Source organism: Gambusia affinis, linkage group LG11 (genome assembly GCF_019740435.1).
Source record: "Gambusia affinis linkage group LG11, SWU_Gaff_1.0, whole genome shotgun sequence".
NCBI classification, from domain to species: Eukaryota; Metazoa; Chordata; class Actinopteri; order Cyprinodontiformes; family Poeciliidae; genus Gambusia; species Gambusia affinis.
Window position 1 is genome coordinate 7,638,973 of NC_057878.1, and position 12,463 is coordinate 7,651,435.

Consider the following 12,463-nt stretch of genomic DNA (forward strand, 5'->3'; position numbering starts at 1 on the left):
ATCTATCTATCTATCTATCTATCTATCTATCTATCTATCTATCTATCTATCTATCTATCTATCTATCTATCTATCTATCTATCTATCTATCTATCTATCTATCTATCTATCTATCTATCTATCTATCTATCTAGATAGATCTATCTAGATCTATAGATAGATAGATCTATCTAGATCTATCTAGATCTATCTAGATCTATCTAGATCTATCTAGATCTATCTAGATCTATCTAGATCTATAGATAGATAGATCTATCTATAGATCTATCTAGATCTATAGATAGATAGATCTATCTAGATCTATCTAGATCTATAGATAGATAGATCTATCTAGATCTATAGATAGATAGATCTATCTAGATCTATCTAGATCTATAGATAGATAGATCTATCTAGATCTATAGATAGATAGATCTATCTAGATCGATAGATAGATCTATCGATCTATCTAGATCTATCTAGATCTATAGATAGATAGATCTATCTAGATCTATAGATAGATAGATCTATCTAGATCTATAGATAGATCTATCTAGATCTATCTATCTATCTATCTCCGCTGCTATCTATCTATCTAAATCTATCTATCTAGATCTATCTATCTATCTATCTATCTATCTATCTATCTATCTATCTATCTATCTATCTATCTATCTATCTATCTATCTATCTATCTATCTATCTATCAAGTGTTGCTATGTACAAGTTGTGTTTAAAATAATAGCAGGCCAACATCACCAACCAAAGTCTTTGGTAGAAATTAAAGTTCAACATGGGAAAAATAATTAATAGGAAGTGTAGAGTAATGTTGTTATCATTATTAACATCATCATTATTATTATTTAATGTAAAACAAAAAGATTTAACAAAAAATATAATAATAATAATAATAATAATAATAATAATAATAATAATAATAATAATAATAATAATAATAATAATAATAATAATAATAATGTTTAGATATGGATCACTTAAAAGTGATATGAATTAATCTACGGTAGCTGCAGAGCCCCCAAATCAAATTTTGCTCTGGCTCCCATACAATTTTGGGTCGGCTCTGGCAGAGGGAATAATTTCCTGTCTCTCTCTCTCTCTTTCTCTGGGCTTCCACAAATCTTGGACTGTCCCTGTTTGGGGCGGCGATGGAAGACAGAGGGACAGAGAGGCTTATGGACCGAATGGGAGGGAGAGAGGGCGGAGAATCCCGGTAGAGAGACCCGCACACAAACAGAGAGAGAGGGAGGGCAGGACAGGCAGGACTCCGAGTCCGGCAGGCCGTCAGCAGCGCAGGCTCTACGGTCGGTATGTAGCAGCGGAGGGAGCTGTCTGGGACTACAGAAACAGAGGAAAACGCTTTGAGTAGACTACAACAGCCGTGGGATTTAATACGAAACGTGACGAGGATGAGACGCAATTCGTCCACTTGAAGGAAACCAAAACACGCCGTTATTCCTCTGATTCATCACCGCTTCTTTTCTTCTTTTTGCGAAAATGGCGAACGACTCTCCGGCTAAGAGCCTGGTGGATATAGACCTGGCATCATTGAGGGTGAGTTTGTGTCGCGCTCGCATCTTTCTTCGCAGTCGTTATGTTTTTAAGTAAAAGAAAATAAATGTGCTGCGCCGTAGTGACACACAGCCCCGCGGTGGCTTTTCTTTGTCTAATATCCGCTGGCAGGAGAGGCGAGCCGGGCGCTGCCGGCTTCATACACCAAACGAACCTGAATGCAATTACGAGGACGGGATCAATTAAACGTCCCCCTCTTTATGTGTATTTTATGTCCAGGATCCAGCTGGGATTTTCGAGTTGGTGGAAGTAGTGGGAAATGGCACCTATGGACAAGTGTATAAGGTTGGTGAAAGCTTCCATCAGTGTGTGTGTGTGTGTGTGTGTGCGTGCGTGTGTGTGTCACAGTGTCTCAGCTGAGCACAAACCGGCGGAAACTGAAGCACAAACATGCAGCTTATGTATTTTTTCCTCTCAGTCTCAGGAAAGCGTTTATTATAGCCGACCATGCCCCCCACCTTCATCCCCGCCCGCTCGCTCCTTCCTCTGGGACCGGAGCGGTCTGGCCTGGATTATCTCTCTGATAGCGTTCTGGCCTCTCAGCTGCTTCTCTTCCGTCCCGTATTATTTTATGCACTCAGCGATGCAAACCGTAGAGAGAAATACTACATACTATTTAGTTTATTTTTATTCCATTAGTAGTTCCTCATCCCCAACATCCCCCACTCCTCTCGCTGCTTCTCTCATCCACGCCCCAGTTAAATATCCCCTCCACAGACCATGCTTGGCATTGGGCTGATCGGGCCAGCCCCATCCGAGCATGACAGGCCTTTACCACGCTGACCGACTTGTGCGCCATTGGGTGGGCGGTGTTTCATTGCGCATTTGTGCACACCATTGCCCAGCAGGCATGTCGCCGAGTGGCTCTGTGCTGCATTAATGGGGATGTAGGCCTGCCCATCCACTCACATCCATGTAGCAGAGAAGGCATCTGATGGGGGGGGGGACCTGGTGCTCCTGCAACCCAGATTCCCATCAGGGAGGAGCAGCTTCAGGATTCTGTTGTTGGCTGATAGAAATGAGGGGAAAGAAGTCAGATCTGACTGAGTTTCTGTTGATTATAAAGGCCTGTTGGACAGCTGGGGGCTTAAAGAAATCAGCTTTACACTTCTGAATGCGATTGAGTGATTTCTGTAGTTTATTTAACATTAATAGCTACGGAGGGATTGCTTAGTTTTTTTGTAATATCGGGAAAGATGTCAGGAGATCATGTCTACAGCATTCACAAAAAACAAACCTGTGATTTATTTGACCGGCTGTACATCTGAGCTCTATGAATTAAAGAAAGTGAAAGTGAGTAAGTTTGTTAAATTGTGGATTTATCACAGCTGATGTCATCATCTAAGCAGCTTCCAGTTATGTCATTATGTATGTATGTGTCTAGTGTTTCTGTGGGGAACTGGTCAGCTGGCATAAACACTTTTTCTATGATCACAAGGCTTGCAAAATGTGGAACTTTGTGGTCACGCAGCAGGTTTTGATGTTCAGTTCCCCTTTTTTTTCCCTTCAAATCCGACTTTGTATTTTTGTGTTTTGTGTGGTTGTTTGTAATACTATTAAATGAGACTTCTGTGCAAATGTCCACGGCACACACATGCACAAAAGAAGAACATAGACGTCACACAGCAGCGCACCGTTTACAGAAGTAATAACGGAAACCGCCGTCCACAGATCGACTTTTAAAGCTGTTGAACCGCCTGCTTCAGCCACTGTTTGTTTGGATTCATGTCAAAGACGAAAAAGTTGGACAAAGTGCGACCTGACCATTCTGACTGCAGACACTTTGAAAAATATAGGATACGTAGATGTTTTTATTGGGTGAAAAGATTGGACCGCCGTCTGCTGCATTTGGCGTGCAGTGTTCAACAAATATTGCGTTCCAAACGGTTCTTTTTGATAGCGATTTTGCAACCTTCATGTATCACTTGGTTGATCATGTACCTTGATCGGCTGATATAGCAAGATTATTACTGTGTATTGGAATCTGTCCAAATTTCCATATGGGTACGTCCCTAATTTGTATGAATCCAGTTTAGAACAATACCAGATTGGTCTAGATCGGTTACAACATTTTAGACTTCATTTCAAACGCGACTGAAATAATTAAATCAATCAATCAATCAATCAATCAGTCAGTCAAATCATAAAATGTCTATTCAGTGCCATAAAGTTCAGTCCAACTCAATTATAACATCCAGTTGATTGTGTAACGTTCAAAAGAAAGAGCCCATCTGATTACAGAGAGTTGTTTACTTTGCGCCAATCCCCCGTCCCGAGCAAGCATGTGGTGACAGCGGACAGAAAAAGCTCCCCTTTAACGGGGAGAAACCAGTCTGTGAGATGAAAGGAACAGGAATGATATATAATTTAAAACAATGGAGGCCAGGAGTGCTTCCTGTTGGAAAGAAAAACAGGCAGAGTTCAAACAGATTGTGGCAGAAACAGCTCTGTCAATGACTTGTCCCAGAAAAGGAGAAGAAAATAAGATCATTGGTGATTTGTTGACTTTTTCTTCTAGGTTGGGGGAATGTGGTTAGAGCGTGACTCTGTTTATGCTGCAGTCTGCTTGTCGAAATTTATCTAACTAAACGTCTTATCATAATAAGACTTTTGATTTATCATTGTCATGATCAATTCCAATTAATGATGTTTAGACCCTCCTAAAACCGTCCGTATTGTTGGAATCACTATTTTTTCAATAAATAGCTATAAATTTGAAAGTATGACAGAATGCCGAAACTGTGTGTAGTTTACTGATATAAATCACACTTCTTTATGTGACTAAAGAAGCGTTTTACTAATGGGAATGTTTTTCAAGAGCAGTAGTTATGTATGGGGATACACACATAAGTGGTCATGTGACCATACAGTTATGTAAAAACTAAGTAATCGTCTTATAGACGGTTTTATCGTTATCACAACACTACCACAAACTATTGTGATAAATATCGCGATAAAAACTTCTAAGTCCGCATCGCCCAGCCCTACAGTTACATTTGTGGGGACCTCTCTCTGTTTCTTGCCGGACTCTACAACGCACACACATCCCAGTCTGCCGGTGGAAAAAACTGGAGCTGCTGCAGCAGAACTGGGTCGGAAAATGTGGGATCTTCCAACCCAATTAAAATTGTTTCTGTTACTCAGCGGAATAAATATGCAGGACCCTTTCTGAAACCGCGGGGCAGCTCCCTCTTGTGCATCGGGCCCAGCACCCGCGTACCGTACGGCGTCGGCAGCCATGGAACGATCCGGAGGTCCGTCGGGTCTCGGCTTCTGAGGGTGGTATGAACGAGCATTAAGCGAAGTTGCTTTGGGTCCGACTTCAATTTGGTGCTTTTATGGACGGTGAAGCCGGCCCCGAGGCGAGTTCTTGTGGTTGCCCGCTCTGCTGTTACACCATAATTTGAACAATGAAGCCCTCCTCCTAATTAGGCACAGTGGATTCATTGGGTTAGGATTTTTTTGTTGCTTTGGGAGCCAGCCTTCCCCTCCCGGAGAAGCAGACGTTGACCCGCTCCGTGGAGTTGTTTACCTCTTCTTGCGACTGGGGGCGGCGGCGGTAAACGTTTCATTAAAACCGAGTGTTTGTGGAAGTGCTAAGACGCACCAGAACACAAACTAAACGAGACATTTTGGGTTTAGTTCCCCAGGATTTAGTGAATCATACCCACGTCTGCCACGTGGGTTCTGACTGAATCTGACCCAGTAACTTGTGTGTGAGTGTGTGTGTGCGTTTTGGTTCGCATAAGTGCGCTTGATCCCCAACACTTGGCAATTTGCTGCGCTTTCTTGACCAGCGAATGGCTGAGGAGGGTGACCGACGGAGGTGCTGCAGCTGTTGGGATAGAAAAATAACACAGAACGTGACGTTAGGGGAGGAGGAAGCAGAAAGAGGAGCTCTCAAGTTAGCTGTGGGGGGGAAAAAAAAAAAGACTGGAAAAAGCATCGATGAGTGTGTTATTGCACCGTTTTTATTGGTCTCTTGCAAAGAGGCATTTGGTCATTAAATTCAGTGCCTTGCAGACACATTCACACCCCGTCACAATAGCAAAACGTGTGCTGGACAATAAATCGCCCCAGAAAATAAAGCGATCAAAGATAATATTGTTGTTTTTAGACATTTTTCAACTGATTGTGCTATAATGATGCAAGTTAATCCTCTCCAAGACTAGTAAACCTGAATTGAACACGCCGCACTGGAAGACATTATAAATATCCAAAATAAAACACAACAATTAAAAACAACAAATATGACGGAAATAAAAACTACACACACACACACACAAATAAAAAAAATCCTGCTTGCAGATTGCTACAAGCGCTGGACACGACAAAGCTGTTGTAGAAGGTGCTCTGGTGCCAAAGAAGACTTATTTCTTCTGATATGCAAACTCTAGCAGCAGGGTAACAAATGTGTTCCTCCAAACTCAGCATGGTGGCAGCATCATGGTGTGGGGATGCTGTTCTCCAGCCGGTCGGCAAAGTTGATGGGAAGATAGATGGAGCTTTTAATACAGGAGAATCTGCTGTTTATGCTTCAGCCCAATCAAAGTCCAGATCTAAATCCAACTGAGAACCTCTGGGAAATACTTCCTTCCAGTCCGTCACGCAAAATCCCCCCACTCTCCACAAACACATGCTGAAGATATGATGGGAAATGTGTGTGTGTTTTTTTTTTTTTTTTTAAAAGCACTGAGTGTGTAAATGTGTGCACGATGTACTGAGTTTGTCTACAATGTAGAGGACTCTGCCATTGCAGAACAGGAATCCAACAAGAACAGATGATTTAAACGGCATTACAAGCGAGTACAGAAGTTAGATACTTCATGTTTTTGTTTTGAAGTAATGGAAAATTAAATCACCTAAAAGAGAGAAACTGGGTTTTACAAAGCCCCTGGGGGTAAGACCACACTCAGCTGGTGTCTGGAAATCCCCCTTTCTGAGGAAATGGTTTAACCCGTTTAGAACCGGCTGAATTAAAGACCTACTCTGCCTCTGTTTTTTTTTCCCCAAAAATCTCCGCTCCTCTAAACGTTTCAAGCTCACCGAGGCCTATTTTCTTTAAGTTCACGAAAGGTTGAGGAAGCGCGAACGGATTCCAACTATTTTGTTTTTCTTCCCCCGTGAAAAATGGGCCAGAGGACCGGCGCTTGTTGCAGCGAGTGTGTGGATGTCTGCGAGGGAAGCAGTGAAACGGAGGAAGTCACCAGACTTCCTCCTCCTCCTCCATCGCACCAAAGCCACCATCAAAGCTGGTGGCTTTGGTGCGATGGTTAGATTAGAAAACCACAGCCCTGTTCCTGTCGCCCCTGTCATGTAGCGGCATAAATAACCGCTCCGTTTGTGAGAACCTCGAGAAGTCCAGCTGAGATTTGGGGCTTAAGAACAAAACACACAAAAAAACAGAGTTAAGATGGTGGGAATGTTCAGACGTTATGGTGTTGGTACAGATCCACTCCATCAGTTTGTCCAACAAAACTCCCAAAGTCTCCATTTTAACGAATCAACACAGACAAACATACAAGCAGGGTCTGTTGTAAGCTTTCTGGATAACATAGTTTGCATATATTAAAGCTGCTTGCCAGACATCTTGGTAAAATCAATCAAATTCACTTGCGATATATTTAAACACCTACAGAATGATATTTCATTGTCAGTTTTTCAATTCCTTTTCTGATTTAGCTGTAGATTATTATTTTATCAATAGAAAATCTACAAAAGCGCCCATGCCTCTGATGACATCACAAAAGGCATAAAGTAACAATTTCAAAGTCTTTTTGTTACTTTTCCCTCTCCATTTGCTTGTTTTTACTCAAACATACTCTTCAAAAGTAATTACTTGCACATACATGTTTGTCAGAACACATGGAAGTGGTTCGTAAATGTAGACTGGAAAGATAAAATGTATTTATTTATAGATAATAAGGAAAACATAGGCATCACTGCAACAACAGAGACTAAAAAACAGCTTATTTCCCCCTGTAGTTAGAATATTAACGCTTAATACAAGTGATTATGTTCAGTATTATTATCTTCTTGTTGTATGCAATAAACAATGTAACTCATTAGGAGTTATACAGGTAAAAGTGCAAAAAAAAACAACAAAAAACTAACGTAAAAAGTTTGCAAAGAGACACCAACAGATTCGTATAGGTGAAAATTCAGAAGATGATTAGTAGCTATCTCATGTAAATTTTGAGAGAACTTTGAAAATATTGTAAAAATTTAAAAAAGGGAGAAAATGCTAATTAGACGCGTTCCCATCTACTAGTTCAGAGCGAATCAACCAGGCTACTCAATTTTGTCAGATGTTGCATTACATTAGCATGGCTGCAATGAACAAAAATAGAGGTTGGATAACAGCAGAAATGTACAATTTACAAACATCTCAGAAAAACACGGAGAGCTTTTCAGGAATGTGTTGCTGCCAGGCAGGTTGTAGTTGTTCAGTCTTGTTACCTGGGACCGGCGACGCTACATGCCGGAGAGAAAGAAGTGCAACTCCAGCGCACGCCGAGCACGTTCCCAAGTGACTTAAATGTTCAGAACTCAGTCTTTAGCGGAAAAGCCAAAAAATAATAATTAAGCAAATTATTTCAAATTCTGGGGCTGCACAGTGGTGCAGTTAGTAGAACTGTTGCCTTGCAGCAAGAAGGTCCTGGGTTCGATTCCCGGCCCGGGGTCTTTCTGCATGGAGTTTGCATGTTCTCCCTGTGCATGGTGGGTTCTCTCCGGGTTCTCCGGCTTCCTCCCACAGTCCAAAAACATGACTGTCAGGTTAATTGGTCTCTCTAAATTCTGTGTGTGAATGGTTGTGTGTCTCTGTGTTGCCCTGTGACAGACTGGCGACCTGTCCAGGGTGAACCCCGCCTCTCGCCCGGAACGTAGCTGTAGATAGGCACCAGCAACCCTCCTGACCCCATTAGGGACAAAGGGTGAACAGAAAATGGATGGATGGATGGATTTCAAATTCTGCCGGTTCCATCAACCTTTTCTAACGTGATACTTCACAACATGCTCATAAATAAAAGGTGGATGGAAGCAAGGTTACTGTCAGCGTCACCGTTTTCATCTGACGAAACGATGCGATTAAAATCCACACCTAGTTACCTGGCTGTGTTTTGATCTTCGTGAACATTTGATGGTGAAAACAATACACCCCTGCATAGCATCTTTAAGTTCAATTCTTTCTCCCTGTGGGAACCGTTTGTCTGAGGAAAGCCTGACGCATAAATATCGAGATCCCATTTTATGTCTGATATGTTAATCTGCAGAAATGTACAGTCAAACTCTAACTTTAGTCATTACTAGGATAAAATGTCCATATCAGGGCCGTAGTTTGCAATGTAGCAGTCTCTACTGCTTTGTTATTTGTAACTCAAGCATCCCTGACGTGCTGCGCTTCACCAGGGGAACTCCGTCGTCAGGCGTTACGCATCACAGGTGAAAGGTGCATGTGCGCTGAACATCAGTAATCGCCCCCAGTGTGCCCTCTGAGGTTCATATTTGTGTTGAATGCAGTGGGTGGCAGGAGCTGAAGACAGGAAGCGGTTGCCATGCTAATGTAACGATTCACGTATAGGCTACAAGTGAAGCTGAGGACGTCAAAACAAGGTCAAACTGGGTATGAAACAGCATTTGGAGCAACTGGAAGTGGGGGGGTATGAATTTTATTTCCGGTTTCGGTGCAGATGACGCGCGGTCCCTCGAGTCGGTTTCACTTCCTCTGCACCTCTTTATCTGACCTTCGCACAGGGAAGATGCTTGTTTTTCCTCTCCGCGTCGCTGATAAAGCGAATCTGGGCGTGGCTCTCCTCCAGCCGGTGGCCAGCCAAGCAGAGCTCCGTGGATGCGCAGGCACCAAATGCACAGGAGATCCTCCACACAGACATCACCGGTCTGAGTGTTCATGCTCGGAGGTTGGGTGTTTTTAGCCTCCAGGGACTCCATTCAGAGCCTCACGTGCAGTTTGGTTCTTCTGTATTTTTAATGTGTTTAATGCTTTCACTCGATATATATTGCCAGATTTATGCCACCTTCATGAATCATGTAGGATTCTCCCTAGATTAGGCCTGTTAGTTCCAGTATTTAAAAAGGGAAATGAATGTAATCTGAAGCATTGTTATCCTGTCTTGATCTAAGCAAGGCCTAATCTATCGTCATGGCTACAAAGCTAGCAAAGCCACTGAATAGTAATTATTTCCTTTCATTTAAAACAGAGTAAGAAAGAAAAGCCCCATTAGGACAATAAGCGCAAGCTGTTATATTTGATGAAAACTGAAAAGGTAACTCTTGCATTTATATTAATGTTAACTGAACATGAAATATTTTCTTGCATCTGCATTGAGCACATTTTTCTCATCGTTTTCTTTCTGCTCTTTTATCACAATCCTCCCATCCCTCTCCGTCAGCTTAAGCACATTGGTCACTAAAATCTATTCCAAGGGTTGACATCAGGGTCACCACCAGCTGAGTGAAAAGGCTTTCTGCATGCAGAGGGGGGAATGTGGGGCACATGAAATGCAGAATCCAAAGCAGCAGTCGTCGCAAAGGATACACTGTGGAGCCGCAGTTCTTTATGTTCAAATATTATGTTGACACCTTGTCTTGAAAGTGTTAGGGTGACTGTGGCTAGAAGGAAAAGGGAGGAGTGGATTTCAGCCAAAAAATGCAGAAATTTTGGGATAAAAATGTGAAAATTTCTGAACTGGATAAGTTAAAAAAAAAGAAAGAAATTGAACTAAAATTTTGTGCTTAATCTCAGAATGTTTCTAGAAAGAACATGGACATTTCCAAAAAAGTAAAAAAAATCATTTTTAATTATTTTTGGGATTTTTAAAAATTTCCAGTTTTTTTTTCTATAACATTTCCACAATTGATCTCTAAATTTCTGAGTTTTTTGTGCAAGTTTTTGACTTTTGCAGCTCAGAACCATTTCTGAGATAATTCTCAGACTTTTGGCAGAAATGTACTCCTTTTTTAATATGCCATCATTGAATAGAGTAAACATAAATTCACAAATAGATTTTAAGTGCTTGTTGCAAAGGATATTACATTTTCTGCTCTTGATTGGGAAGCAGGTATAGGAATCCAAAATTAGCATTGGCTAATAGCTAGCTGGGCTATCTGCTCAGGTAGCTGATGCTTCTTCTTTTCTCTGTTATGCCTGCTTATGTAATGAATACTTTTCATAAAATCCACAATGAAACCAAGATAAAATACATTAATAAGTAGAACATCACATAAAATATACCAACATACACATAAAAAAAGAGAAAACACCTCTTTGATTTTTGCTCTGAATCTGGATTTTAAGTGAAAGATGGTGGAGGTCCATGAGAACCGGGGAAATGTGAGCAGGAAATGGGGTCTCAGAGCTGAGTTCTGGACCTGTTGTAGGCGGGACACTGAGCCACGGCTCAGGCAGGAATAAACGGGTCAAACGGGTGTTTGACCTGCCTTTGTTTTGGCAGGTCAAAATTGGAATGACCAATTCTGCCTGCTGGCTGTAGTTCCTCTAAAAACTCTAAGCCTTTGTTGGAGTTTCAGGAGTTTCCAGCTTCTGAAAAGATGGCGGGAAACGTTTTTTTTTTTTTTGTTTTGTTTTTTGTGAACTTATCCAGGCAGAACTGGAGGTGTAATTTGTTCTTCATATTTAATTTGATTGTGAAACTTGAAATCTAGGTTTTTATCGAATGGTTTGATATTCTTAGCTGAAACTCGAAGAGATTAGAGAATGTCACTGGGAATTCCCTCAGCAGCAAAACTATTTCATTATGTTTTTAGCTGGATTAAAATATCCAGCTACTAATCTCTGCTAAACATTTATTCAAAAATATTCAGAATGGGTTTTTTTTGTGTTTTTTTTGTAACAGTAGCTGAAACATTGTCTATAAAAAGTGTTCGCCCCCTTGAGTGTTTGACCCTTTTTAAAACCGTATCAGTTTTGCTATGCAAAATGTAGCTTTTTAAAAAATTTTATAAAGTGTGTTGAGTTAGAAAAAAATACTTCAAGTAAATTTGTAAAAGAAAAATTTACACGGTTACCAATTAGTTGCACAAAAGAGAAATCTTATCGGAAACACATTTTCTTTCTCTGAGTTTTAAGTCGGAGGCTATTAATAGCGTAACGTGGAGGAACTACAAAACTGCCAGGAGGATTGGACTCATGCAAAGCCGGCTCACCGGCCTTCCGGCTATTCAAACTGGAATGTTAGCCGTGCCTGCCGTGACCTTTCACAGCGCAGGAAGTGAAACACGGCCACGGCCGACCGCAGCAACAGCAGCAGTAAAGCGAGCGGCGTCTCCACTCCAAACTTTTCTTTACAGGCCGGCATGCAGTTATTACCGTGACCTTTCCGAACGGAGGAAGAGGAAGCTCTGCAGCTGATAGCAGCTACAGGAAGTCGACTCCTCCTCGATTTGTGACTGGAAAGTTGTTTAGGAGCTGACTCTAGCTTGTCTTTTGTCAGAATAGGAGGGTTGTTTTTCGTTCTTTAGTGCAGTCTACTGCATGATTTTCTTTCGTTTTCTAACAAGGTAAATCTTTGCACTGTTGTTGATAAGTTTATTTGAAATGACCATTTCTGCCTGGTGGCTATAGTTCATCTAAAAATAAGACAGAGCCTCTGACATTATCTGGGTCACGTTCTATAATGCTCACTGCATGGACGGCTGCTGCTCTCTGGAAATATTGTAATAGCAGCTATAATAATAACAGCTGGAGACTTCATTTCATGGAAGCTGTTTTTGTTTTTTGTTCTTTTCTAAGCACATTTTAAACTTTTTATTTGATTCATAAGATGCAGGATGCTTTTGGGGTCTGTCATAACGGTCAAAAGGAGAAGATATCAGTCGAAAATTGAGAAGAATAGCTATGCAACTTGCTTATTAA

The 12,463-nt window shown here is 41.3% G+C and overlaps 1 protein-coding gene across 8 annotated transcripts in view; it reads left to right on the forward strand.

Moving 5' to 3' along the window:
* The window catches only part of LOC122840429 (mitogen-activated protein kinase kinase kinase kinase 4-like), a 99,434-nt gene that overhangs the window by 808 nt on the left and 86,163 nt on the right, over window positions 1-12,463 (forward strand). For 4 of the 8 annotated variants that reach the window (XM_044132849.1, XM_044132852.1, XM_044132857.1 and 1 more), the window contains exons 1-2: window positions 1,109-1,551; window positions 1,789-1,854. In XM_044132849.1, the coding sequence (XP_043988784.1) occupies window positions 1,495-1,551; window positions 1,789-1,854 (123 nt within the window). In that variant the 5' untranslated portion in view covers window positions 1,109-1,494. Of the gene's footprint in view, window positions 1-1,107; window positions 1,552-1,788; window positions 1,855-12,463 lie in introns of those variants that run through there. The other 4 variants (XM_044132855.1, XM_044132856.1, XM_044132854.1 and 1 more) reach the window with 4 other exon arrangements.